General features: G+C 46.4%; 11 protein-coding genes across 11 annotated transcripts; 4 read left to right on the top strand and 7 right to left on the bottom strand.

The window, feature by feature from the left end:
- Window positions 1-140: 140 nt before the first annotated feature.
- Window positions 141-836, bottom strand: BDR25DRAFT_379910 (uncharacterized protein; the record flags this gene model as incomplete). Its single annotated transcript, XM_033697643.1, has 3 exons — window positions 141-382; window positions 432-659; window positions 710-836. Coding segments are annotated over 3 exons (591 nt in total), but the record flags the coding sequence as incomplete, so codon positions are not given.
- Window positions 837-3,390: 2,554 nt separating this feature from the next.
- On the bottom strand, window positions 3,391-3,901 carry BDR25DRAFT_181322 (uncharacterized protein; the record flags this gene model as incomplete). Its single annotated transcript, XM_033684212.1, has 3 exons — window positions 3,391-3,590; window positions 3,645-3,729; window positions 3,776-3,901. Coding segments are annotated over 3 exons (411 nt in total), but the record flags the coding sequence as incomplete, so codon positions are not given.
- Window positions 3,902-5,988: 2,087 nt separating this feature from the next.
- Window positions 5,989-6,750, bottom strand: BDR25DRAFT_318645 (uncharacterized protein; the record flags this gene model as incomplete). The annotated part of the gene is made up of 3 exons (XM_033691762.1): window positions 5,989-6,138; window positions 6,199-6,299; window positions 6,354-6,750. 3 exons carry the CDS (start codon window positions 6,748-6,750, stop codon window positions 5,989-5,991), a joined length of 648 nt encoding a protein of 215 aa, XP_033542000.1.
- A 640-nt stretch (window positions 6,751-7,390) lies between these two features.
- On the bottom strand, window positions 7,391-8,798 carry BDR25DRAFT_346264 (uncharacterized protein; the record flags this gene model as incomplete). Its single annotated transcript, XM_033694128.1, has 6 exons — window positions 7,391-7,832; window positions 7,934-8,073; window positions 8,123-8,201; window positions 8,257-8,402; window positions 8,451-8,555; window positions 8,610-8,798. The coding sequence occupies 6 exons, from the start codon at window positions 8,796-8,798 to the stop codon at window positions 7,391-7,393; spliced, it is 1,101 nt and encodes a 366-aa protein (XP_033541999.1).
- Window positions 8,799-9,395: 597 nt separating this feature from the next.
- Window positions 9,396-11,554, top strand: BDR25DRAFT_379902 (putative GABA permease). Its single transcript, XM_033697642.1, has 6 exons — window positions 9,396-9,732; window positions 9,780-9,825; window positions 9,883-10,021; window positions 10,074-10,558; window positions 10,613-10,818; window positions 10,873-11,554. Exons 1-6 carry the CDS (start codon window positions 9,580-9,582, stop codon window positions 11,449-11,451), a joined length of 1,608 nt encoding a protein of 535 aa, XP_033541998.1. The 5' UTR covers window positions 9,396-9,579; the 3' UTR covers window positions 11,452-11,554.
- Window positions 11,555-14,881: 3,327 nt separating this feature from the next.
- BDR25DRAFT_360775 (uncharacterized protein) lies at window positions 14,882-15,943 on the top strand (the record flags this gene model as incomplete). Its single annotated transcript, XM_033696303.1, has 6 exons — window positions 14,882-14,919; window positions 14,968-15,017; window positions 15,046-15,191; window positions 15,226-15,323; window positions 15,381-15,826; window positions 15,858-15,943. The coding sequence occupies 6 exons, from the start codon at window positions 14,882-14,884 to the stop codon at window positions 15,941-15,943; spliced, it is 864 nt and encodes a 287-aa protein (XP_033541997.1).
- A 78-nt stretch (window positions 15,944-16,021) lies between these two features.
- Window positions 16,022-18,875, top strand: BDR25DRAFT_360774 (uncharacterized protein; the record flags this gene model as incomplete). Its single annotated transcript, XM_033696302.1, has 17 exons — window positions 16,022-16,192; window positions 16,225-16,253; window positions 16,312-16,433; window positions 16,460-16,519; window positions 16,553-16,577; window positions 16,633-16,804; window positions 16,839-16,898; window positions 16,963-17,030; window positions 17,084-17,352; window positions 17,397-17,546; window positions 17,603-17,656; window positions 17,691-17,792; window positions 17,860-18,144; window positions 18,195-18,289; window positions 18,341-18,414; window positions 18,461-18,604; window positions 18,680-18,875. 17 exons carry the CDS (start codon window positions 16,022-16,024, stop codon window positions 18,873-18,875), a joined length of 2,076 nt encoding a protein of 691 aa, XP_033541996.1.
- Window positions 18,876-19,495: 620 nt separating this feature from the next.
- On the bottom strand, window positions 19,496-20,635 carry BDR25DRAFT_240215 (metallo-beta-lactamase superfamily protein; the record flags this gene model as incomplete). The annotated part of the gene is made up of 4 exons (XM_033685706.1): window positions 19,496-19,885; window positions 20,059-20,277; window positions 20,337-20,484; window positions 20,532-20,635. The coding sequence occupies 4 exons, from the start codon at window positions 20,633-20,635 to the stop codon at window positions 19,496-19,498; spliced, it is 861 nt and encodes a 286-aa protein (XP_033541995.1).
- Window positions 20,636-21,322: 687 nt separating this feature from the next.
- Window positions 21,323-22,898, top strand: BDR25DRAFT_306803 (uncharacterized protein). The gene has a single exon (XM_033690708.1). It carries the CDS (start codon window positions 21,376-21,378, stop codon window positions 22,636-22,638), a length of 1,263 nt encoding a protein of 420 aa, XP_033541994.1. The 5' UTR covers window positions 21,323-21,375; the 3' UTR covers window positions 22,639-22,898.
- Window positions 22,899-23,905: 1,007 nt separating this feature from the next.
- BDR25DRAFT_360771 (uncharacterized protein) lies at window positions 23,906-24,801 on the bottom strand (the record flags this gene model as incomplete). The annotated part of the gene is made up of 9 exons (XM_033696301.1): window positions 23,906-23,963; window positions 23,998-24,028; window positions 24,069-24,139; window positions 24,194-24,211; window positions 24,253-24,304; window positions 24,358-24,508; window positions 24,541-24,564; window positions 24,608-24,667; window positions 24,754-24,801. 9 exons carry the CDS (start codon window positions 24,799-24,801, stop codon window positions 23,906-23,908), a joined length of 513 nt encoding a protein of 170 aa, XP_033541993.1.
- A 32-nt stretch (window positions 24,802-24,833) lies between these two features.
- Window positions 24,834-25,877, bottom strand: BDR25DRAFT_328768 (uncharacterized protein; the record flags this gene model as incomplete). The annotated part of the gene is made up of 1 exon (XM_033692409.1): window positions 24,834-25,877. One exon carries the CDS (start codon window positions 25,875-25,877, stop codon window positions 24,834-24,836), a length of 1,044 nt encoding a protein of 347 aa, XP_033541992.1.
- Window positions 25,878-25,974: the final 97 nt, after the last annotated feature.

The following is a 25,974-nucleotide window of genomic DNA, read 5'->3' as shown; positions in this document are numbered from 1 at the left end:
TTAAATATTTTGGTGGTGCACTGAACTATTCGGTGATAGGCTGCAAGACGACATTGAGCGATGAGATATCTCCAACTGACTTGAGCGTACGCTCAAATGCTAGTATACGAAGTGGACACTTGAGATTGGTTACATTTGCTCCGTTATCAAGCATTTCCTGTAACAATCTCCCCACTTGGATCAACCAGCTTTGGTGACCAAGGGACTGCCCTCTCCTTTGCCCAGCTCTCCAGTCTATCCCAATCCACGCATTGCCTTGGTGCATTTACTCTTGACAAAATATTCTTAGTTGCATTGGGGTAATCCTTCGCCCAAGTAAACGTATATAGACTCACATCTCCTCGACACATAACCAGCAGTCTAAGTGCCTCGATACAATGGTCTATGCATAGTTAATACCACATCTCCTTTATATCCCAAAAAAATCTTACCTAAATGCGCATGTGTGTAATCGTCCATTGGCCCATTCTTGATATCCTCTAGATCCTCCTCGCTATAGTAAGCCTCTTTATATATATACACTCTCAACCTTCTCAAGCAATGAAGTTGATGATATACAGCCAGGGCTCCAAGATATCCGCCTTCTGCTAGTGGAATTGCTTCGTCGGTCGACATTTTTGCGGCTTGCATCTCACTGTCCGTCACCGAGAAGTATGTCGCTAAAAGGGGTTATTTAACGTTCAGTGGAGGGAGGTTGGGGGAGAGATACGATTCACAAGTTCTCGCCATGCATCATCGTTTTTGGTATTCGGGCGGCCATTGAAGAGGCCGTAGTGGGAATGATTGGTCGCAAAATCGCTCTTTATGGTATGCTCGATTGCATTGCGAGCTGGGGCTATGGGAATCGAATGTTAGAGACGCTTCTACAGAATTTTTAATTACGATTGCATACAGTATATACTTCTTTCGACATCAGCTTCTCCTGAGCTTCGAAGAAATACGGGATAGAGAATAGCGACGATAAAGAGTAAGTGTAGAAGGACAAGATAGATTCCGAGGCAACGCCGCTCACGGAGGAGGAGATGGGCAAGGTTGGTCTTGCGTCGCTGAAAGCCACTATCTGAACAATCTGCTAAGAGGCTTTCCTTCTGCTCATCCATCATCGCAGTGGTAGGTGTGGGTGCTACCGATTTTCATGCTCAAGCCCATATGCTGCAATAATGGACTTATTGGAGGCTAAGGGACACTGGACTTGAAATAATTTCGGGATTTGATTGAGCACGGAAGCTCCAAAGGCGCCCTGCGGGTGGCCAGAGCAGTTGAAGCCACGTGATAAACGGTCGGCCCACTGGTCAGCCTCCCTGTATCAGGGCGACCGTCCGAATTGCTCCTGAAGGAATAAAAAGAGAGAATTATGGCTGGGAAGAACCAATGAATCATTGTTAAGGGCCGCAAAATATCGTCCCTGGTTGCTCATGCTGTGCAACAAACGGGTATTCGGATAAAGTTGGGTACCACCACACTTTAAAATGCATCGGAAGTAATCAATGGTAATGAGGACACGACGAAGGCTGACTCTAACCCACGGTTAATCGAATTATGGTAATATAATGGTCAATGGAAGGCTCTTCGGGACTTGGTGAAGATTTGTGGCGCCTGGAAAACTCGTCTTGGGAAATATCGAAGAGCGCAGTGTCCATTATCAATATTGAGTTATTGATGCGAGATGCGAGCGGGACAATTCTAAGAATACTTCATCGCTTGGATGTATGTTGTGGGGTACGTGTACTCTGTACAGGAGGAAATCCAGGTTTGAAGAGATGCGAGCGGCGTACAAATGCGGGCGCAATCGCTTTGAACTTCCGCACTCGCCACCTTCTTCTTTCGTCCACAAGCCCGAGTATTGCAGAAGATCTGACATCATGAAAGTTGCTTCAATTCTTATGATATTTGTCGTGGGGATGGTTACTGCAGCAGATGTTGAATCACGTGAGCTGCCCTCCTCCCACATGATCTTGGCAATAGCATTTTCTAACTTGCATCGTCAATAGCGACCCCAACTACCTTACAGACGATAGCAAAGTCCGGGCTTGCCATAGCCAAAACGACAAAATGTCCAACAGGTTCGTCTCTTCGCGAATCCTTTCAGGATGTTCGTTCCACTAACCCTTCCATAAGTAGATCCCACAATCATTGCGTCTGTGAAAGCTAGGGACGCTCAAGGCGTCCAAGGACCTTGCCTGAACGTATTCTGAGGAAGCGGCGGATTGGGATTCAGAAGGATGAAACGGACCGATGTTCTGGAAATATCTCTCATCCTCTGGAAATCGGATTTATTGATTCTGATGGGAAGGAGCGGGATCCTTGGCTAAAATTCTGCGTGTTTATTTCTCTCGGAATGGTGCTTGTTTGATAACGACGAGGAATCCTGTGGGCGGGATAATTACCTGTTATAGAACACTCTACCTTCTCATGCACCGAGAGGACGTAGAGAAAAGTCACACACGAAAAATAACCAATTAAAATTCTTGGGCCTTGGATGCGTCCCTGTACATATGCACCCATATCCTCGTTGCACTCCCCCATTTCAAAACCAACCTGAACCTCACACCCCAGCCCTCAATTCTCTCTTATTCTTGAACCCAACGTCGGACAGCTCACCCAAGATGAAGTTCCCCTCCGCCTTTCTGGCAGCTTTCCTCGCTTCAACCATAGTTGCAATTCCAATAAACCTTAAAACCCTTGGTTAGTAATGTAAACCGCAAATTGAATTTCTTGCTAACTTTAAAAGGCTCTGACGTGATTTCAACAATCTCTCGTAAGCGGTTACTGCCCTTTTCCAATGGAGTTATTGACTCTTCCTAAGTGTCTCCCCGGCAATGCACCGAACCAACCTGTCATCTACCCGTCTTTTAATTCTTTGAGTGGGTTAGAACGAAATGCAGCTTGGGGAAATGTGACCGAAAATCTGAGTTAGAGAAAGTAAAAATGGTCTTGAATATGCACCAGGACTAGTGATGTCCATGAAGGGTTGCATTCGGGCTTCGTAAATTTGAATATCTCTTCAGCTGAATGGCATAACTGCAGAAATGCGGTGAACATGCTTCGTAAATTTTGAACCACACTTCAGCGATCGATGCTGCCGTATTCCCAGTGCATTGGAAATTATTCGACGAGAAAGTTCGGATGTCGGGTCGCTATTCTGCCGTCTTACAGACGCTGTGCCGTGATAACCTTATCCTTAACGAAGATCCCTAGCCATGGTCAGAGAACGAACGTACATACGACTTTCCAGGAATTTGGTGTGGATCCAAGCTTGGCCTTAGCATGTTGACAATGGACAGCACCAATTTAGAAATTCAATCACGGTATTCGGAGATAGTCTCCTGGGCTATTTTGCATTCCTGAAAGTGCGTACAACTAGAAATGCTACAGTGATGACTTCAAATTAGGTCTCCAGAATTGAGGGTAAAGTCCGACCGATCTTTCACTTGCCCACTTATGCAGAGGTTCCCACTTTACGCATTTTCTCTTTGCTTTGGAAACAAGCACTTGTTTCGAATGCGAGTTCTTCTCGTCCCACTCGAAGGTATAGAGAGCTGTGTTAGCCGTGCACATAAGGCTACGTCGGATAGCTTCAATACAGTGTCCTAACCCCCTTTAGCCTTATGTCACTGCAACGAATTTTGGAGTTTTAAACTTACTTGAATGCTCCCTTTGATACTCCCTCTGGCTTTCGGTCATGTTTGGGTAGTATGTTTCTTCGTGGAAATTCCAGTAGATCCGCCGCTGTGAAGACGTCAATACCTATTCGAAAAGGGCTTGAAGTACACACTAGGCAGTGTAGTTCATGGTATACTCCTAGACTACCGAGATATCCTCCATCAATGAGCTCCAGTCTTTCCTCTGGGTTGTCGCTTGTGAGCTTTACTTCGTGTTTTGATGCCTGTATAAGCATCGCTGTGTTATACCTCAGCAATGATCCCTTTAGAAGAAAGTCGTAAATATTTCTAGGGTAGCTCACGATGAACCAATTCCATCCAAGCGGCATCAAGTTCCTCTGAGGGCTCACCGTAGAAAACCGACTGTGATTTGTCGTATACATCTTGAAGCTCATTTTCGAGGACTTGATTGATAGGAGCTATTGAAGATGTCACTATAGGAGGAACATTCACATTCAAGAGGTGCGGGACTTACAATAAGGCAGTTTACTGGCATTTCGATCTGCGATTACCATCCAGCCAAGTAATATAGTGGTGGTAAAGGCGTACAGAAGAAGGCATATCATGAACCAGGTTGAGGATGGTTGGGAAGTCCGGTTCCCTCTCCACGGAAGAGGAAGCTCGGAGACTGGATCCCCTTGATCGTCCTGTTCTTCAAGCAATAGTCGGTTGTGCTCCGATTCGTTAGTCATGCTGACAGTAAAGTAGTGTTGCAGCAACTTGGATCGAAGGTGAGCCTTTTAACTGTGAGCTGAGTGATCACGAGAGCCTACCAGCCATTATTTGAAGGCAGCAACCATAGAATAAGCATGGTGGCGCTGTGCCGCAATCACCCCTTCACACTTGGGTGTTTAGTCTATGCAAGATTGTGTAAGTCTATTCATCTCATGACGACTCTGGTAGCATTCACTTACCAAGAGCAGGGCACCAGATAAGATACGAGGAAATTAGATTGATCAAGTCTGGTGGGTAGCATTCGATACGAAACGGCCGCATAACATTCCGAATCGAATCTCTAGGTGAAACTCACGGCCAATGGTTGTCTGCATCCGCACTACTTCTCAACCTCGAGGCATATGCCGAGAAGGGGAGATTGTATCTTTCTATCAGCTCCGTTGTCTTGCATACAGGAAATCATAACCCCATTGCTTGCGTCAATATGTAACCCTAGCTAGGTGAAGGGTCTTCGGGGACCGTGCAAGATTGTCAAGAACAGCGACAAGAGTTTCCTTGCCATGTCTCAGAGCTATTGATGACAGCTGAGGGTTGCATTCATCTCTGAAAAGGTATAAAGTCTGTCCTGATCAATTTGGTTGAGAATCAGGTCGCCAATTCAACACTTCAATTCATCATCTACCACCAAGTCGAGAAGTTCAACCAAGCTCGCAAGCCACAAACGCCTTTCTAGAGTGATCTCCATAATCCTCCGATCCGAAAACGATCAACATGCGCTTCTCCATTTTCACGATCGTGGCTTGCTTCCTTGCGACTCAAGTTACTTCGCTTCCAATCGAAGGTACGTACTCGCCAATGTGGGTCAGATTTGTGGCATACTAAGCAGCCATAGCGGCGGGAGAAGTCAAGCGACAAGAGAGCTGCCCAGTGAAGAACAATGCCAAGATTCCGGACACGAACTGCTTCTAAGGGACAGTGTGCGAGGAAACGTGCAACGGGTGTGGGATTCCACCATCTGTATTGTGTAGCTGAGCAAGACGTAATGCAATGAATTCCGCTTCTTTGTTCGAAGGATAATAGTTTCCAAGTCACTAAGACATGTGCCAAAAATTCCCATAGATTTTATGGGTGCTTCAAACTTCCTGGGGGAGATTCGAGGTTGCCAAATGTTGCCTTCAGTTAGTTTAATCGCTTACCCTGGCCTTCATCATGTACGTCTCCACTGCTACGCGTCTTTTACGGGTAGTTCGTATCATCAATCTACACTCTCGTATTCCGGCAGATAACGAAAGCGCTTCATTGTTCTGGAGTAAGCGTTTACTTTCTTGAAAATATGTGCGTTATTATGATAGAGCATCGGAACCTCTTGGTCTTTCATGTTCACAGGCATTAGGCCTATTCTTAGTGAGTGTTTGGTGCACACGAGCAACTTCCCCTTCCATCAAACTCGGGGAGCTCAATTGGCTGGAATACGAAATTGCCCGAAGACAACATTTGACAACACGATTGAATTCGCATTGAAATGAATACTAATGTATTTTCACCGAACCACGCCAGCCAGTGAGAAAAGAAAGTGGACGTGCGTGTTGCTTGTGTAGAATGTGTCACGCTTCGACCACAATTTACGTAAGGAAGCACTCGTGGATCGTAACTAAGAGCGCCTTGGCCTTGTCATGAAGAATATGCGTTGCTGCTGTCGACCTTGAAACTTCTGAGGAACTTCTAGTAGGTGGTGTCGCTGAACCACGAATCCACCTTTTTCGTAAAGCCAGCGCCCTTCTACCGTGGCTTCGACAATGCACTGCATAGGAACAAGATGTCAGGCTCCGTTGAATTAAAATTTATGTAGGGAAATACTTACAGTTGCTCCAATCTTGTCGGCAAGATCTGTTCCCCACTTTTGAAGAAGTGTGCCGACCCCTTGATACTGGTGCTTAGGAGCTACAGTCATGATGTTGAGTGCTGTTATGCCAAGTCAGTAATTACTTAACATATACTTCTAATTGTGACATGTACCAATAATTGGGAGGTCATTTTCTCGGATAAACTTCCACCGCTCTTCCATGAAGGATTTGAAAATCTCTTGAGCAAACTCTTTTTCGTCATCATTCTTCCAGGTTCCAGGGGGTCCATCAACGATCATCTCCTGAGGTTTTGCATCTTCATAAACATTCCACTGCGCGACTCCTAATATCTCTCCTGTATCCGTGTCGGTGACTTTGGACCACCTTGTGGATGGGTCGATCTGTTTCAGAAAGAGGAACCGCTGGACTGACATCTCTTGCCCTTCCTTCGTGTGTCCATCCGGCCAGACTGCATTTACGAACTCGCTTCGTCCGCCCATAGCTTCGAACATCATAGGGACAAAGACTTGAAACTCATCGTCTGTGGGTATTCCAAGTGCGAGGGGCATTCTATGATACGTTCGAAGTGTGTGGGACTAATATTTCATGTATGGGGGCCTTTGGGATAGAGAAGGTAGTTTTAGAATAGAGAGATTTATCACAGAATAGGTTTGGGAGCGTTCTCTGTGCCAGTTATCCTTCTAAATCACCTCTGGGAAACATTGACTCAGCCCATAAATACGATGAAACCAGCGAGATACCAGCATTTTTCGTCCCACTGCCATTTGTAGACAAACTATTCGTTGCTCGGTTCCCGTGATCATATGCGGCTGTTATCCTTGTGCGTTTGTGCCAGGTTTAAGCGACATGCACTCTTTCTGCAAGTCTTCACTGAAGTGGGAACGCACCATTAAAATCTTCAACTAGCCGGGATATGGATTTCCAGATGGTAGAAATCATTTTGAGCATTTTGAGCATTTTGAGCACTATTTTAATCGATTGCGTTCTTTTACGATTTGGTGAACGCGAATGGACCCTGCCCTTGCAGGCGCGAATCCGTGATCACCTCTTAGATGAATATAACTGGACATGAATATATTCTACAAGAAATCTAAGTGTTTGGGTACAGCACTCCATTTGAACCTCGACCTTTCCACGTTTCTCAAACCTAGCGTACTGCATTCCCTATCACATTCATTACGAAAGGGGTCAGCCATTCGCTTCAGAGCCATGCCGCGACTCAACGTGAAAGACATCTGTGCGTTGTATGACCGAGCCTTTCAACGGTAGGCCACCCATAGGTGATGCCGTCCTTTCCGCATACGCAGCGGTCCCAGTAGGATTCAGTGATGTTAAGCTCTGAGTGCGGATCTGGGACCGATTCCCGGAGGCGTTGGATCGACTTTGGCCTGACACCACAGAGCCCATAGGGTATGCGCCAGATTCGAACTGGCTTTTTCCATACATAACGTTGTACCCAACTCCTCGAATCACATCGCTTGTTGACCAACCAGGCTGGAGATGTTCCATCAGTGGCTTCAAAAATGGAACGCAGCTGACAACGATGCTGGCGTTCATGAGAACCGCGGTGGCTATCGCGACACTAGTCTCTTTCGATGTAGGGTCCCATTCAGGAGAGCCGGGGGTGGAGCTAGTACGAAAGATATACACGACGCGAAAGACGATTGGTATAAGCACCCTTATTCCAAGATTAGCGCAAAACCGACGTTGGGGAAGAAGCATTTGACTCACAGAGATCGCGCAGCAAAGACTGACAGTAGCATGAATTTGGCCTTCGTGATCTGGAGGATCCAGACGATGGTACAGAGAATCGTCACAAGCGCAACATCCGTGAGTCCATTCACGGCTTCGACGAATGCCCAAAATGCAGGCTACATGCAATCAGATTCATCCTGAAGAGACACATAGAGTATTGCGAACCTGGTTGAAGCACTTTTCAGACGTAGGAGTCCAAGTACGCGGGACTTTGCATTGAAAGGCGATGCCAAACACGGAAACACTAGGCTCCAAAGTCAGTGTTTTCTGCCATGACCATTCAAGATACTCAAGCATACAGTGCCCAGGCCCCTACAAATGCTATCAAGCCATTTATCACAGCTTTGTTCTTTGAGTGTGGCGATAGGTTTAGTGCGAAGAGCAACGCGGCAATTTTCGCTGTCGCGAGCGCGAGAATGTAGAGGAACTCTGCCGCAAATCCTGCCTATGCAAATGTTAGACTATTAAATAACAACGAGTTGAAGGATTATACCTTCTCGTATCTTGCTATCTGCGAAGATGTGAGGGTCGTGAAATGGTCGCCCAAACCCGCCTCTACCTGCTGGGAAACCGTGATGCTCTGGCCAGCGGCAAAAACCTTCGCATGGTTAGCAGTCAACTTTGAGGAAGATTACTCTCCTGTATGACCTACAATGGAGGCTGTGATCAAGTAGTCATCTAGTTCCAAGCTGCTGAACCTGAAGTCACGGTGCGATCTCCCCAGCTTGGTCAAGAGCTTTGCTGTCGCAGCGAGCCCAGAGATGATGAAGCATATCCAAACGGCGATATTGACTTGAGGACCAAGATGGTCAGATGTGGCGATGCTTCCGCTAGACTCCATGATGCTTCGACGATGCACCTTCTTCGAAATCCAAAGAATCACAAATGTTTCTTCAACGCTTCCAAAATAGCGGCTGGGAAACCTTCAGGACATCCCCACTCGTACCTATTTACCAAATGAATGGAATAGATTACGCATAACCTGACTTAACCCGTTTCCTGGCTGCTCGTGGCCCAAGCTGGAGGGAAACGTTATTGAAACTTCTCGCAAAATGTTGCAGGATGAAGGGTGGTTCTCGTCAGCTCGGCTTCGCAGGGATGCGAGTTCTGCCGCATCCACATCCAAACCCTGCATGGAATACGATCCAACCCCTCCCCTACAATCTATGCAATGCTTCCACAACCGTACCGGAGTGCCACGAAGCGCTGCAACTCGCAATGCCGGCCTTGTCTAAACACTCAAATACTTCGTATATGCATGCGGACATTGACCAACAAAGTTCTTGGAACCTTCTCTGGAAGGGCTTGGACCTTAACAGCTTCCAGTCAGCGTTGCAAAGACAGGGCATTTTAGATTGTATCATTTAGCTCGATATGCGAGTCTAAACAACGGAGTTCTGGTTCATGCAGGGCCCAGGGGAGGGAAATGTTCTACAGCCGCGCTTCGAGAGCATCCAACACGTGGGCGCCAATTCTAAACGATTCTATTTGAGGTAAGTTATCTTGCTTCTTAATTGATACCAAGACCATTGAAAAAACCTCCGCGAAGACATTAGCTTTGGACACCATCTCGTACACTCTTTCCAGGTCGTTGGCTGTTCTGAAGTTTGGAGAAAGAGAAAATGGCGGATCCTGGGGAGTACCGATTGGAAACAATGACGACGCAGAAGACTTCAGTCCAAGCCCAAGCCAATGCCGTCGTAGTGGAAGACTTGTCTAGCAAGATGAACGACGAGCAAATTCTAGCTCACTTTGGAAAGCGACAGCAGTTCAAGGTGAGGTTTCCAGTGCATTGTGTATTTATTCTAGTTGACACAAACAGAGGAACTTTGGCTTGATCTCAATTCTTGGTCTAGGATGCACCCTCAGTATGTATTCTATTAGTGCAAAGTATGAGTTGGTCAAGGTTACTGACGTATTTGCAGTGCTCACATGGGAGGGATCCGTTGCAAATCTCCTTCCCCCGCTCATCAATGGGGGGCCGACTGGCGCTATAGCCGCTTTCCCAGTTGTTATGTTTGGCGTTTTCTTGCAGATCTTGGTGATGGCTGAGATGGCGTCAATGTTCGTAGAGTTGTCACCCTCGTGGTAGAAATCCATGCTAAACGTGTCCTAGGATTCCCCTTTCTGGGGGCCAGTATAACTGGGTAGCAATTCTTGCACCCCAGAGTTGTTCGAACTTCCTTTCATATACTACGGGGTGGATTACCGCTATTGCCTGGCAAGCTGCCGCTGCCTCGGCCACCTGGATTGATGCTACACTCCTACTCACTATCGTTTCGGTCAACTACCCTTCCTACAATATGCAGATGTGGCATGCCGTTCTCATTTTCTATGCCATTATTGCACTCGCAGTGTTTGTTACAACATATTTGGGGAGAATTTTCCCTTCGCTTGAGGCCATGGTGCTAGTCCTGCACATTGTTGGATTCTTTGCCATCTTGATTGTTTTAGTTTATCTGGCACCTAAAACTCCTAGCGACGTGGTTTTCCATACGGTCATCAACGGAGGAGGGTTTAAAACGAACGCAGAGTCCATCCTCGTTGGGGCAGTGATTCTGATGTATAACTTCAATGGAGTTGATGCCGCTACACACATGGGTATGTACATCCGTCCGAAAAGCTCTGTGATTAAAGTTTTGACGTTTGTTGTAGCCGAGGAAATTGAGAATGCAGCGGTTGTCATTCCACGTGCCATGATCTTGACGGTCTTCATCAATGGCTTTACAGGCTTTGCGATGCTTATTGCCTTGATCTTTTGCATGGGCCCACTAGAAGAGATTCTTACATCAACTTTCCCATACCCATTCATTCTCATCCTAGGCAGCATAACCAATTCGATGAGTGGTACGACTGTCTTGGTATGTATATGACTTCACCCCATCATCGACCATCGCATATTGACTTCACAAAAGGCGGCTATTATTCTCGTGATGGGTATATCTGCATCAATTGGGCTTATCGCTACCGCGAGTCGCATGCTGTGGGCATTTTCAAGGGAAAATGGAGTACCATTTTCCAGATACGTCTCCAGGATCGAGCCTCGGACTGCTCTTCCCATCTACTCAATCGCAATCACGGCCCTCATTTCTCTGCTCCTTGCTCTCATCCCGCTCGGTAGCACAACAGCATTCTATGCTCTGACTGGCCTTACTGTTGCAGGCTTTTACTCCTCTTTCATGGTTTCGGCTTCCGTTATGCTCTGGCGGAGACTTACAACACCTTCCGCAAACATTGCATGGGGGCCTTTTAGACTTGGAAAAATGGGGGTACCGATTACAATTGTTGCCTTGATCTACAGCTTCATAGGATGGATTTTTAGCTTCTGGCCTCCAGTAGCGGCCGTGACGATTCACACTTTTAATTGGAGCTTGGTCGTGTATTTCGGAGTGGTGATTTTGTCGATGGCATACTATGGACTGAGAGCGAGGAAAACGTATACCGGACCGAAGGTGGAGATCGAGAACGTTGTTCACGAAGATGGTAAGGAATGATGCGTGGGGGTGATTTTCGTCGGTGGAAGGAATCCACTGGTCCGGGGACAGAGTACAAGCCATCTGCTTTCAATAGAGGAACTTGGGTCATTTCCTGCCTCGGTACATATCAGTCTCATTCCTAATTTGACCATAATTGAGTGAAACACACGCTTCCTCGAGGGTTGCCGCAGGTAGGTTCCAAACACTGACGGCTAGCTCTGATATAATTTAGCTTGTTTGCAGGTCTGATTCGGCCTCGATTCTAAATTGGCGAGGAAGCACTGATGATTCCGTTTACGTTACCGGAGTCATTGGGGGAGTTTTGGCAATACCGAGAATTCTGTGACGGATGCCGTTCAGGTTTCTAAATTTAGCGTTTGTATCTACTTGCTAGCCTACCAGTGTATTCGTGATCTGATACATTCGTTAACTAAGTCGCAATATGGTAGCTAAATCTCGCTGCGTAAGCATTGTTACAGGAACCAAATTCCAAAACACGTAACTACCAGAGGTGTGCTAGTCCATGTCCATTCTGGAATCTTTAGAGCCTGTAACCTAGATTGAGCTATATTTTTCAGAATAGCTTGCATCGCTGTCGACCGATTGGAGAAAACCTTACCCTGAATCTGTCACGGCAGCCGGGGTCTTGCCGTTATCAAGAGGACCCCAGTCCCATCCAGCTACTCCAGCAATGTTTCTCCATATAACCTCAATTGGAAATGTCGAGAATTCCACGGTGAATATCTCACCTGCTCTCCAGCCTATATAATGTGAGTCAGTCGATATTTTTCCTAGCTGGAGGGCAATATGAAGGCCACAAACCACATAACATGAATGTACCAACCATTTCGTATAGCGCGACCTGCTGGCACAAAATATCCTTACGACGCCGGCTAATGACACCTAGAAGCTTCGCGGTGTGTTTCGAAGACACCAGGAAATATTTCCTCATGACCTCGGCCGTTGCTCTCGCACTCGGACAGGATCACGCTCTGATTTCTTCAACTTTTAACTACCATTAAGATAAAACTAAGACATACATAGAGACTTGTGACGGTGCCGAGATTCAGTTTGACTTTGCCGTAAAATACTACGAAGAAACAGGGCATGGTACCCTTGGCGAATACTTCCATGATATCAGCATTTTCTTAGTCTTGCGCTTAACCATGATGCAAGCGTTAACGCCTCCATATTACCGCACAGAAAGAAGATACACTATTGCATATCGTCGAAGAGAAGGATGTTAGCTTGGACAAGTATCGGCCTTTGATCGTCTCGAAGTCGTTATTGTGGATCCCATGGCATCAGCATATGTCGATCGTCTCAAGATCTTCCGCCTGAATAATTTCTAGGTTTAGTTTCTGATCTAACAAGCGACCCATGCTTCGAGGACGAGTGTTTAATTTGCCGGGAATCCACAGCCCGCCATCCACGCAGACTATTTGTGGACATTGTTTCTGTAATCGCTGATTCAGGGAACAGCTGATATCCCAAGCAATAGTCCTCGGTGCTTGGAAATTCACATGTCCACCCTGTCGTGCGTGTTTGGTGTGCGGCAGGAACAACTGTGCGGTCCACGAAATCGAGAGAAAGGAATACACCGGCCCATTTACCTTCTCACGACCCTAGAACTGGTACAAGGAGTTATTCCAGGACACTATAATGGATGGAATATGGATGAGTTCATTCGATTGCGGGGAGAGAGTTGGGATGCTCTCCTGGATATCAGTGTTGCAATCTGTACGCAGGGAGTCAATGTTGCTACATACCGTATCTCTCACTATTAGATTAGCTGTATGGAAGCTTTGTGGAAGGCAAATGAGCTCGTTAAAGTAGCGCTGCAGCGCAGGATGGGTTCATATTCCACTCGACTACCCTCGCTCTTTGCGAGTATACAAGCAAAAGAAGAAGAACCTGCTCCAGGAGAAACAGCGAGTGTCAGTGAATTTAGTTTACAAAGCGGCCTGTTGGTCTTCTGGAGAAAAAGGAGGAAGTTATAGACAATACCGTAAAGTTATAGATTACCTTTTTCTAGCCTATGAGTCTCGTGATTTATTGAGATGCTGTAGCGGGATAGAACGGATGAAGGCGTAAGGAAGAGCCGATGGGATTTCAAGTCATAAAGGTTCTCAGTCATTCAAATTCTTGTTGGTAATACCCTATATATTGTGTATGCTTTGTAATGATCGTTGTCGGGAGTTCTAAAGATTTGTTGCCGAAGGTGTGTCCAAAACACGCTAAAGATAATTTGGGTTAGTACAAGGCAAGTCAGCTTGAACCTCTTATCTCAGCAAGCTCAGACGGGATGGGGAGAGAGCCTTGACAGGGGCAAGCCCCTGCTAGTCAATTGGAACCCTAGCTAGTAGCCTTAGTAGCGCAAGCCCTATCTCTCTAGCTAATAAGGGTATAAGAAAGGCTTTCTCTCCCTAGCTGTCTAAAGGACTTTTGTAATTTTTTAGGTAATATTATAGATCTAAACCTCCTCTACTATACACTAGCTTAACTAAGAATTATTATAGCTTTACTACTATACATCTAAACTAGCTTAGATTTTAATAGGTAATAAAGAAAGTCTTTAGCTATATTCTATTATTTTTGTAACCTGTTTTTAACAAGATTTAGTAAAGTACTGCGTTACTAAGTCCTACATAGGGTATTATAATAACTCTATAACTACACCTTAATGCAACTCTCTAACTATATAATATATTATTATTAGAATTTAAGGCCTATTTAAGACAAGCTTATTTTTATACTATTCTAAAATCTAGCTAATTTTATTATGTTGTTATTAAGCTTTAGCTATAAAAGTAATTAGCTTAATTACTTACTTACTCTAACTTAACTAGCTATTATCTAAGGACTCTAAAGATCTAGAAGCTATCTTAGACTAGCTCTGTTAGAGAGCTTATAAAATTCTAGAAGATTTAGTCTACTAGTTATTAAGCTGTAGTCTAGTAGATAGTAGTCTAGAGATGTTGTAATTACCTTTATATCTGCAGCTTAACTAGCTATTGTTTAAGAACTCTAAAGATCTAAAAGCTGTCTTAGACTAGCTTTATTAAGGATCTTGTAAAATTCTAGGGAATTTAGTCTACTAGTTGTTAAGTTTTAGTTAGGAGGGTAATACTATAAATTTAAAATTAGGGTATAGATAAGTTAAAGTTTTACGCGCGTTTAGATTTTTCTCTACTAATAATAGTTAGAATTTAGTAAAAAATATACTATTTTATAGCTATAGCTTGTCTCTATATTCTATTAAATTCTAAGCCTATTTAGACATATAGTAGTAGAGATATTATAAATCTAATTCTATTATAATGCTCTTAAAATAGGCCTATTTATAGAAAAAATTATAAAAGTCCCTTAGACAGCTAAGGAGAGAAACGCTACTAACAGGGGTTAGAAACTGCTAACCCCTAGGCCATACTCTATTTGGAGTAGCAATATGCATGGTGGTTTGTGCGTCCTCGGTTCTCTCCTCACGTCTGAGCTAGCTGAGATAATGAACCTCGAGTTCTGATTTCGACTCAGCTCTCCCTTCCCTGGTGCGGGAGGTCTTCGAAATAAAGGGTTTGCTGAGCGTAAAGTGTCAGATGTAACCTTCCGTAGCATACTGTACCATTCTGGTTACCCTAATTTTCATTTATCTACCCGTATTCGTTCTACGGGATGTCCGCAAGAACGCAATGTGTCCGAATCCAAACAACCGGGACGGCAATGCTCTATTAAGAGCACAGAATATCATCAACCTTTTGGTAGGTCTACCTATTTCTTCGGTTCGAAATGGAGACATCCGTCGTGACTTGGCTACTTGGCCTCTCCACTTTCCTCATATGTTTCCAATGTACTCTGACTAAAGCCGATCCTCATGTTTTCCGAATCCGGACGTAAGTCTTTGATACTTATTACTTACTTCCAACGCTGCAACTCACTTTGGGGATTAGAACCGATCCTTCTTCTGTCCTAGATTTACAATTTCTAAGGCAGGATGACAGCACCGATCTCGTAGCGACCCTATATTATAACACCCCTTCAGAAATGCCGTGGCAATTCAACATGACTGCAGACTCTGTTCAAAATCCTGGGTATGAATTCATGAATTCCACAGCTGAACTAATCCTGTTTGGCCGCAAGTTCTACCAATGGGACCCTGAGCCAGCACGACTCTCCTTAATTGTAGAACCAAAGGAAGTTGCCAAGCGAGGATACCCTGGAACCCCTTGGCCTAGTGTCTACATAACAGCGAGATGGTCCTTCAATATTTCCGAAGGGAACGATGGTGTAATGCTGTTAGAGCACGGATATGATCATGGAGGGTGGTGGACTCAGCCAGATGACTTAGATGGACGGAAATGGAGGGTTTATTGGTGGAATGGTCAGTCAGAACTGAGTAAGAAACTCGACAGCTAATATGGTTCCAGGGACGGCTAACCCGGAAGTTGATGCAACACGAAACGTCCAGCTTCGGGGGATAGAGATCTGCCAGCACACATTGAACTTCGCTTGATGCGCGACCTTAGGATTGTCTCATAGCGTGAAAAGTACGCTAGTTCTAAAGTATTGAAGGTTTCATGGCATTTTGGACATGTGCGTACCAGTTGTGGTAGCAAACAATCTCTCACGCCATAATATTATTCCACCGCGAGCTCCGCCGCAGCTCACTGCCGACCGGAATAATGACGATTTCTCGGTCTCAAAGAGAAACTTGTTCCACAATTCAGTACCTCACTTTCCTATGGCTTTAATTAAACGTCAAGTCATTTCTGTAACCGATACGGATTTACATAGCTAGTCTCCAGTCATGGTTCAAAATTAAGGTGATTGACCAGCTTGAATCCTACCCGTTATTTATAAGAGAATAGTGATGCAGAAGAGAACTCCTACCACCGGCATCTTAACCAACATTAAAAGGAATAGTGTGAATGTCTTCTATAGCGACCCAATTATTTACAATACAGTCGTTCGAAGTCTGGGAAATTATGTGAACGAGCTATGGCGTCAGAGGTGTCAAGCCCCTCCTGAGATACAACCCCATCCTTCACTCCCTTCATGACTGAAACCCCACTCCCTCCACCCCTCCAATGTTGACATCTGCCCAACATTTTTCTCTCCGAAGTCGAACCAGACCCGAAGCAATCATAGTCTTCCCCCGCCGCTCAAGCCCACCGTTACTAAGCTCACAAAGAGAGACTTCAGCACCAACGCCGATGAGGTCAAACTTTATAACATGCGGGCCAAGGAAGTGACAGTAATGAAAAATGGAAGGAAGCGAAGTCTTGCCTCAGGCAACATAGCCACGGGTGCCAGATCATCTGCTTTCTTCACCAGCAAGTTTTTCTTTCATCCAATGAAGTCGGTACCGCCACCAGTTCAACACTAGTGAATGGATGGATCTTCCCAAGCCACGTAATTTTGCGGGGTTCAAGAGGCCGCCCGCCTTGGAGAGGAGGCCCTCAAAGCTGGTTTAGAAGAAGAATGTATTGACTGTATTAGCAGTAAGGCCAACGCTTGATATCTTGTCAAGAGGCTTATGCTGGCGCTCTCAAATGCCGTGAATTTGCCATGATCAATGTTATGGGCGAAATATTTAAAGCGTGCGTGATGGTGACAAATCGGAATGAAAAAGTTGTTGTTGTGGAATTACCAGGCCTGATAAACCAAAAACCAAAGGGCTACAGAAAATGCCTGGTCCTTTTAAAGAGCTTAGGGATGCCGCTATCGACCCTAACGACGGCGGTGACGATGAAGAAAATAAATTTAACCCAGGAGAGAATTTAGAACGCATCCAAGAAAGTGCTCAAGCAATATGCGACTATAACATCGAGACATGGCGAAATCGACAGTCAAATTGGCACACGCGCTTCTACGAGGTTGGCTCCTTCACTCGCGAATATATTCCCACGAACTATCCCACCGGTTAATGGATTATCTACTCAAGCCCGATATAGAATTCTCTCTAGATGGCAATTCCAATAGGGCCTTCTCTCCACCACCTAGCCGCTCTAAGACCGACATTCATAAGCGCCGTATCGACATCAAAATCGGCCGAAAGTATGCGGAAAAGGATGAAGGTGAAGACACCATATGCTACCTTGAGGCCACCAAATATGGTAACTTCACACCATTCATTCGGCATTCACATAAACCGAATATGGATAGGAATGAGTACTGATATGGTGTGGTCGGCATGAGTTGACCCTGTTCCACACGACCGATTGTGGTAGGTGAAAAGATTCCGGAGGAATTTGGAATAGAGAACTTGAAAATAAATAGTGGATGTGACCTCGAATATTGCCAGTTGAAGGTAGAAGAGGCAGATGAAGGGCCTGAGAAAAAGCCGGGAAAGCGGGAGGAAGGTGGGGCGTGAGATAACAATGCTTGGGAAGTAAAAACTACACTAACTTCAACAATTACCTCAGCAAGCACAGGTCAAGGATGAATCTGGTACTGAATCAATACCAAAGGGACAAAATCAGCAGAAGCAGGCACAGAAGTCAATTCGAGAGGGGGAGAGTATTAATAGCCTGTTGCAAACCCACCACTATCCCGAATCTAGTTTAGGAGACTTAATGGTTTGCATGTTGCGTGCAATGGCACATGGCTTGTTGGTTCATGCTCTGATCGTACTTTCTGCAATTCGTCTTAAATTCCGACACTTACAAGAAAAGGATGCCCGTGCCCGGAAGAGAGTTACCAACGCATTGACTTGTTAGCTTACCTCAAAGACTGCTGTAATAATACATATGTTTTCATTCAAGGTCTCGAATTCGAGCTTAGCGCAGAAGCAAAATGGAGCTATATCTTTTTAAGATCAAGTGAAGCAGTGGTGGGAGAGCAATTCATTCCTAAAGGGGTTTTCTTGCGCGATGAATGATCAAATCACAACCTCCAAAGGATGTTTCAGCTTTCTCGTACATCCGTTGATGATTCAACGGAAAAGATCTACCTGGGGAGAGAGGCATGGGTTCTCCGCGCTAGGTGATCACAAAAGAATATCATTCGCAGAATTCTAACTCGAAGGAAGCCCCCCGTTTAGCATGAGTCTAGGCTACAGCGGAAAGCACTTCCATCGCAGTGGAGAAGACATGGGGTGCCTCATAAACGACGATCCGACAATGCGGAGTAAATGCGGAGAGCAGACATCCTACCTCGGGCAATGCAGGATGTTGTCAACGCTTGCATTCAATCCCAACATGACATGAACTACGCACAGTTCTTGCCTCCGGCATCTTTCCCGATCCAGCTCCAGTTTCAACCCGACTTCACAATTTGCCTCACATGTAGAAATCCCTTCAGAGTACCTAACCTCGCTTTTCGGCTTATCAAGCAAGACAGCAATCCTAACCCGGGCAACCGGCGGCCTAGGTTCCGCCATGGCCATCGGTCTCGCAAAAGCCGGGGCGGATACCGTATCCATCGAAGTCCTAAACGACCCATGATCTTCACAGCTCTCTCAAACGATCAGAGAAATTGGTCGAAAGCACACTGCGTCGAAAAGCTTGCGAGAATGCTATGTCTCGGTCTGGAAAAGCAGGGTTTCGCCAGACATATTAGCTAATGTGGTTGGTGTGATGAGGAGGAATAAATGCGAAGATATGGATGAGGTATTGATCTGATTTGTGATTACCCATTGAAGAGAGGGAGGTTTTGATTGGTGGGGGTAGTGCTAATGAATGTAGATAGTGAGCGTTAATCAACGAGCGATATACATCTCGGTGCAGGAATTCGGACGCCAGTTGTTTTCGGAGAATAGGCCTGAGAATATCATTAATATCGCCTCTGATATTGCTCATCAGGCTGGCTTTAGGACAAGTGTCTACAGCTCGACATAGGGGCGGTGGTACACATGACGAAGGCTTTCAGTAATGAGTGGGCTGGAAGAGGGATTCAAGCCAATGTTATTGCTCTAGGGTAAGTCACTCACTCTGCATCGATGACAGCGCGACAAGCGCATTTGTAAACGGCACAATCGTCACTGTTGACGGAATATTTTGCGGCAAATAGTAGATTATCTAGATGCTTACAATATCTGAAGGGCTGCTTCAATACTTCTCTCACCTTACTCCATGTATTTCTTTACCTTTGTCAATTCATCCGCCACCTCTTTATCGTGTCCAAATATCAATGTCGCGTTGAACAACCTCTGTAATCTCTGAATCATCCCCAAGCTCCTGATCCACGCATTATGATCTCTCGCCAACCAACCATGCGGCTCCGCCAACTCATAATTTTCCTTGATATGGAATTGATCGGTTGTCCAGATAAATGTGCCATCTTTCTCTAAATTGACCTGCATGATGCACAGTCCTGGTGTATGTCCCGGCGAGTGGTGTAGCGTGATGCCCTGGAATAGGTCGAGAGTGGAATCTGGGAATGTCTTCCAATTTAGACGCTCTAAGTCCATGTAGTGATATACGTAGACGCCGAAGTCGGCTTTTGTTGCCACTGCCTGCCAAGGTGGAGGTACGAGTCAGCATATTTTGTCCAAAGAGGGAGTCTGGTACCTCTATATCCTGTCTTAAAATGCGCTGTATATATCTTACCAAACCACCTGGATGGTATCTCGGATAATTAGCGCGACTTTAAGACAAACATATCGAGTTTGAATTGAGAACTTCGTACCCAACAGGCGTGTTTAAATTCCTCTTCGTGGACGTAAATCGGGACGCCCGAGTCGAGGAAGTGCTCCAAACCACCCGCATGATCTAAATGTAGATGGCCTATGATGATGGCTTTTACATCTTTGATGTCATTGCCTGTTGCTTTGATGGCGTCCGGGAGTCGATTGCACTCTTTATATTGGGTCCGCGGGAAGAGATCCGTAATTGGAGCTCCCCATTTCTATTTGAAAGAACATCTCGTCAGGGATTTGGAAGGAAGTTGTTGGAGACATAGCGCACCACTTCGAGGTCTTCAGCACACCCTGTTTCGTAGAGAATGAGGCCCGCTTGCGGATGCTCAATAAGCGCAGCGAGGACTACGAGATCGCGTTGCTTATTCTCTGGGTTTTTGTTGCTCAGAGAGCTCGAGTTTGCACCACGCATTAACCTGCACACGGTCAGGTCCCGTTCCGCTCAGAAGGAACGACTCCTTACCATCCCTCGTCGACTGTGAGAGTACCTAGATCCAGAAGGTGCATTTTGGTGCCTGGCGGGCACTTGAAGGCTGGAACACCAGCATTTGCTAGGAGGTTGCTCATATTGGATGGTTGGGACGTAGAGGTCAATCACTTGTTCGTTGTTACATTTGTCGGATAGTCCACGAGGTGAGTATCTAAGATAATTAGGGCCTCGGGCCCCTTCCGCTCTGACACCCGTTCACCCTTATTTCCGTGAGGGGTAGCTGTCAGCTCCACCTCGCTATCCCTAAAATACTGCGTAACTGCATTAGAGTGACATATACCCCGCTTTCGTGGTGTCGTCCGGAGCAATGCAAAAGGTAGGCGGAGGTGAAGATTGAAGAGATGAGGTAAGCAGTGAACATAACTCTCACGGCACCAAGGATTGCGGCTCCTCGGCATTCTTTCTCAATGCATACGGATTATGCAGAACATTTTACCTCAAATTACGGAGGTCCGATGCGGAGGAAATTGGTGGTTGGGAGGACAGCAGTTCCTAGGAGAAGGAGAAAGGGTAGAGAGACAGGTTTTACATCAGATATCTAGCATCATTCTGTGGGCATTTCAAAAAGGGACCAGCGAACCCGTTCGTAGCACCCTATTATCTCACTTGGATGAAGTGAAGGAGACGAGGGGAGGAAGAGTGAAGGTGGAACCGAGATTTCTCAGGTAACAGTTCAGGTTTCTTTGGCGAATGCACGTGCCACTGAGGGAAGCTCCCGGGTGCACGCTAGCGATGCGGCGCATGCCTTCTCTAGCCTTTCCAACCTCAATTGCGCCGCCATGCTCTCTCCACAACAATAACCCAACTTTTACGCACCATGGCTCCCAAGGCGCCAACCACCCCAACACGCGGCCGCGGCCGCGCAAAAGCTAACACTGACGCGAAAGTCGATATCACTGCACGAGCAAGAGCAGGACGCAGCCGTGCCGCAAGGCCAGTCCCTGACGTGCTTGCTCCGCGATCTGAAGGCGTTCAGAAGCCGACGAAACGTCGTGGACGTCCGGCGAAACAAGTCAAGCCTGCTGAGAATGACGAAGCTGTTTCGCCGGCGAAGAAGCGAGTAGGTCGTCCGTCCAAGGACACCATCACTGCGACTCCCTCAATCCCTGTGAGACGACCAGGTCGCCCGCCCAAGGTCGCCCAATCGAATGCGCACACGGCTCCTGCCACCACCACCACGCGAACCGCCAAGCGGTCCCCAGGACGTCCTCGCAAATCCGTCGCGTCAGCAACGATCCCTCGTCGCGTGGATCCGCGCGTACGCTCCAAGCTCCCAGCCCGACGGGTCCCAAAGAAGGTGGCAGTTGCCCACGTATCTGTCAGAACCCCGGCGAAGCGTCGCGGTAGGCCGCCCAAGGCAGACAAGGCTACATTAGCGACGAGGAAGACAATCGTGACCAAGGTAGCGAAGGCAGCCGTCGCCAAACGCGCCCCACGTCTTCGGAAGGGCTTCACACGCTTGGAATTCGAGTCTAAATTCAGTAACGAGATGCAGGAATACTTGGCGCGACTGCGGAAGGAGGCCGAAGCTGAAGACGATATGGTTGCTGCGAATAAGGAAGTTCCACAGGCCGAGCAGGAGATGCAGGCAGAGGAGGAGATGCAGGTAGATGAGGAGATGCAGGTAGAGGAGGAGGCCCAGGTAGAGGAGGAGCGCCAGGTAGAACCGGAGAACAATGAGGAAGAGATCCAGGGAGGGCAGGAGAACAATGAAGAGGTGATCCAGGAAGAGCAGGAGAACAACGAAAAGGAGATCCATGAAGAGGAGATCCACGAAGAGCAGGAGAACAACGAGGAGGAAATCCAAGAGGAGATCCAGCTCCAGGAAGAAGTCCAGGTAGAGATGCAGTTTGCAAGACAAGTCGACGGCGCCAATGACGACGACCTCTTCGAGGACACTGAGATGGCCGCTCAGGAGGAGATGCTTGAGGGCGCCCAAGAGCCAATTGCAAAGGTATCTGCGAACGACTTCCCGGAGGATCTCGAGGTTATTCGTATCGAAGAGGAAGAAATGACCTACGAGGTCCCGCCAGAGGGAGGAGCCCTTGGTATGGACCACCCACTTACAATGTTCGCCTAAAAGCGCGTATCTGGTAGGGGGGAGACAGTGTCTTCGATTCTTTCATTGGATCCATGATATACGGTGCGGATGCGGTGATGTTCCACCTCTTCTTTCCCGTCCACAAAATGTCTTTGGTTCTTCAGGAAATGTACAATCAGGTTTGGTCGCAATGGGTCTTGGCACGGGGTGTAATAATTCAGGCAAGGGCACTTTAGGTGATTGTTTCGGTTCCTTCTCTTCACCGCTTCTCTAAAATAAAAAAAAATGACACCGGTTTTGCTTAACAGATGCAGGCCCCGTGTTTCGCACGTGATATTATGCTACGTGCTCAGACCAAACTACGGTGATCCCATATTAACGGGACTTTCATCTGCCATCACTGACGATGCAGATCCCTAAGCCAAGAAGTGGTCTAGATAGTGCGTGCGAAGAGAAGAAGGTAGCAACAGAAAAAGAAGCAGACAGACCCCTCCACGAACGACAGTGGGGCGAGCGAGCTGAATGGAGGCGCTGTAGTTGACATCGGAGGAATATAAATGGCGCTAGGAAATTAGAGGAATGGAAAGATGAAGGAAAGGAAGAAGCAAATGCCGCATCTAAGCTACCACCAGAGCGTACAGTAGATTCGCGCCTCTTTGGAATTTTGGAAGGGCAGGTTCGATTAGCTAAGCGGCTTGCCAGAATCAAGGGTACATACCTCAACGGGATCCAACTTACCCTACCATGCTCCACGTTAGGCAATGAAACGTAAGCGTGCCCCAACCCCAGGATTGTTTCCGAAAAGAAAAAGAAAAAAAAGGCCTTTCTCAATTTCCATGATCACTACACAGCACCAGGAACAAACAACCTCTTTCCAGAGAGGGCTACGCATTCGAATTTCCTCAAAGGGTCCAAAAGGCACCTCTTCCAGTTCACGTACTAGATTGCCGCCAAATCCAATCGACCTTACCTTTTAGACCCAGACACCATAACCATAACAAGCCCGAATCTGAAAACTAGCTTACCCTCACCTCCTATCTTAATTCGAAGTTCCAGCTCCGAAACATTACCAATCAAATCCCATCCTTCAAGATGGCAAACAACCAAATATTACCTTCCCATAGTGCTCGCTAGAAAGTTGAGGCCCTCATCGACAACGATATGCCCATAACTCCAGTTACACTTACCCATTGGAAGGAAAAATGAGCCCAAGAAAGGGCCAAGAAAGCCTATCCGAAAAATCTGATGCCGACCGAGCAGTGCCGACCACCAAACGTTAACGTAATAGGCAGTTACAACCTCGAGATTATCTGTCTCTCTGATTCCGCTTTTCGCAAAAACCTACATGTTTTCCTAGCCCATAACTGCGAGAGAATCATACACATCTCTATTTCTTACTCCGATCTTCTAGATTTGGCGAAAGCTTGCCCTAACCCCCGTCATATTTTGTTGCCAAGCGCTGTGTGCACTACAGATGTAGTCATCCTTAGCCTCCCATCGCATGCCTTCTTTAATCTCCATGCCCGATATATTTACAACTCTCAAAACCTCGTGGCATCTATACTGTGCGAGAAATTAGGTCACCAAGTCCTACCGTAATTTCAAGCAATCACTTCCAAACAGTTCGCAAGATTCGTCTACCCATTCTCTTACTCATTAAGCAACGACTTTAGTACTTCATCCCAATATCGTCCTTCTTTGAGAGCTCAATAAGCAGATCAAGCAAATCGCACAATTGGTTACGAAATTTTTAAGCACTCTGGTCGATCGTCTTTCCCACTTCTAGAGTTAGTGCCTTCACACGAATAGGCTCGGTGTTAATGCAGTTGGAGATATTATTTCCGTTGGTAATGAAGTCATAAGTTCCTGTAGGAATTAAAGGAACGGTAAACAGCAAGAATGGCGTTCTCTATCAAATATTTGATTTGTGACAGGAATTACCATCCTCCTATAATCCGTTGAATTCTAGCAGGAGGATGGACATGCCATCATTCCGCCGATCATGCACCCTTTTATACAGGAGCATAGTTTCAGGTATACATAGAGGAACAGCGACAAGGGAATTATACTGAATACAGGTCTATCTTCTATTAATAGAGTCTTGAGTTTGCTTATTCTCTATTCGGATAATACAGTGCAACCGTAAACAGCGACCCAAAGTCGAGTTACACGACTAGTTAAGTAATCCCATCCCAAATTCATTCATCTCTCAATCCAATCCCCAGATAATGTCCCTAGGTCCTCCTCTTCAGCTCCAAGTCTGTATATGCCTCTCTATCCGAAGCTAGCGGTGTTCCTATTTGTGGCAAGGCCCCGCCATTCTTCAACTCCCAGTCAGAATCTAGTCCATCGCTTATGACGCCAACCAAAAGCGCGATCATCTTCCACCCAAAGCCCCTCGTCTCACCCTTACCAGCTGGACACCTGAACGCGAAAGGCATGAACCCTAGTTCCTCTTCTAATTCCCTCAACCTGGTCTTCGCTACCTCGTCATCAACCGCTACCTGTGGTGGTCTGAATTCAGCTCCGATACTCTGCCATCTCTCGGGCCTGAATACGAGAGGATCATCTTGCCCAAGGAGTTTGCTTCTATGGATTTTTTCAATATCTATTCTCTGCGCTCCAGAATCGAACTCCCTGTGGATACGGCGGCTTGGGGGATACAGCCTCAAGGCTTCTTTGACAATGTCCAGCGCCGATGTCCCATTCTGGCCCGGACTCCGGAAGGTGCTTACCACGCCCGAATCTTGCAGGTTGTCAATGTAGTCTCGAAGAATTCTACTCCACGCTTGACCATTCTCTGCTCCACGATATCGTATCTCCAGGAGACACCTCATCACCACCCTCCACATCGTTTCGTATGCTGGAAGCAGGAAGTTCATTGGGTTTCCCTTCCTGTCCAGTGGATCGCGCGTGGATGAGCTTGTGTCGTCACTTGCTACCGAAGGAGTAATAACCGCCTTGAGAGCTTCATGAATAAGTAGCTCGTTTTCCCACGTATTGCTGTCGTCTTTTTTAGAAGCTATCCATAACTCATTGATTCTTTTTCCAATTATCTGGATGTTCTGGAAAGATCCAACCTTATTCAGGGTGTTTTCGGTACCAGGGAAGAGGTAGCCTATAGAAAGTTTAAGTGTAGTATATTGTGAGAGTTCAGCAACATTGATAATGTTGCCGGCTTGTTGGAGGAACTCTTCCACGTGCCTCTTCGCAGCTGCACAGAGCATTTCCCAATTCTCCACCTTAGGGTCAACCGAGATGTTTACTGCGGTTTTCATTTTCTGTATTGAATTCGTTACGAAGCTTCCTCGAAACTTCGGGTTGTCTTGGTTGGTGAAAACATTGTCGATCCCGAAAACGCGCACAAGTCTCTTA

Source organism: Lindgomyces ingoldianus, assembly GCF_010093535.1.
Source record: "Lindgomyces ingoldianus strain ATCC 200398 unplaced genomic scaffold BDR25scaffold_40, whole genome shotgun sequence".
Lineage (NCBI taxonomy): Eukaryota > Fungi > Ascomycota > Dothideomycetes > Pleosporales > Lindgomycetaceae > Lindgomyces > Lindgomyces ingoldianus.
This window is presented reverse-complemented; position numbering and strand designations above follow the sequence as displayed.

Excerpts from the sequence above, each read along its gene's own strand:
- BDR25DRAFT_379902 (XM_033697642.1), top strand. The coding sequence starts at position 9,580 with ATGGCGGATCCTGGGGAGTACCGATTGGAAACAATGACGACGCAGAAG. Across the intron at positions 10,022-10,073 it reads ATGGCTGAGATGGCGTCAAT|GATTCCCCTTTCTGGGGGCC; the intron begins GTTCGTAGAGTT and ends AACGTGTCCTAG. Across the intron at positions 10,559-10,612 it reads TGATGCCGCTACACACATGG|CCGAGGAAATTGAGAATGCA; the intron begins GTATGTACATCC and ends CGTTTGTTGTAG.
- BDR25DRAFT_306803 (XM_033690708.1), top strand. The coding sequence starts at position 21,376 with ATGGCTCCCAAGGCGCCAACCACCCCAACACGCGGCCGCGGCCGCGCA.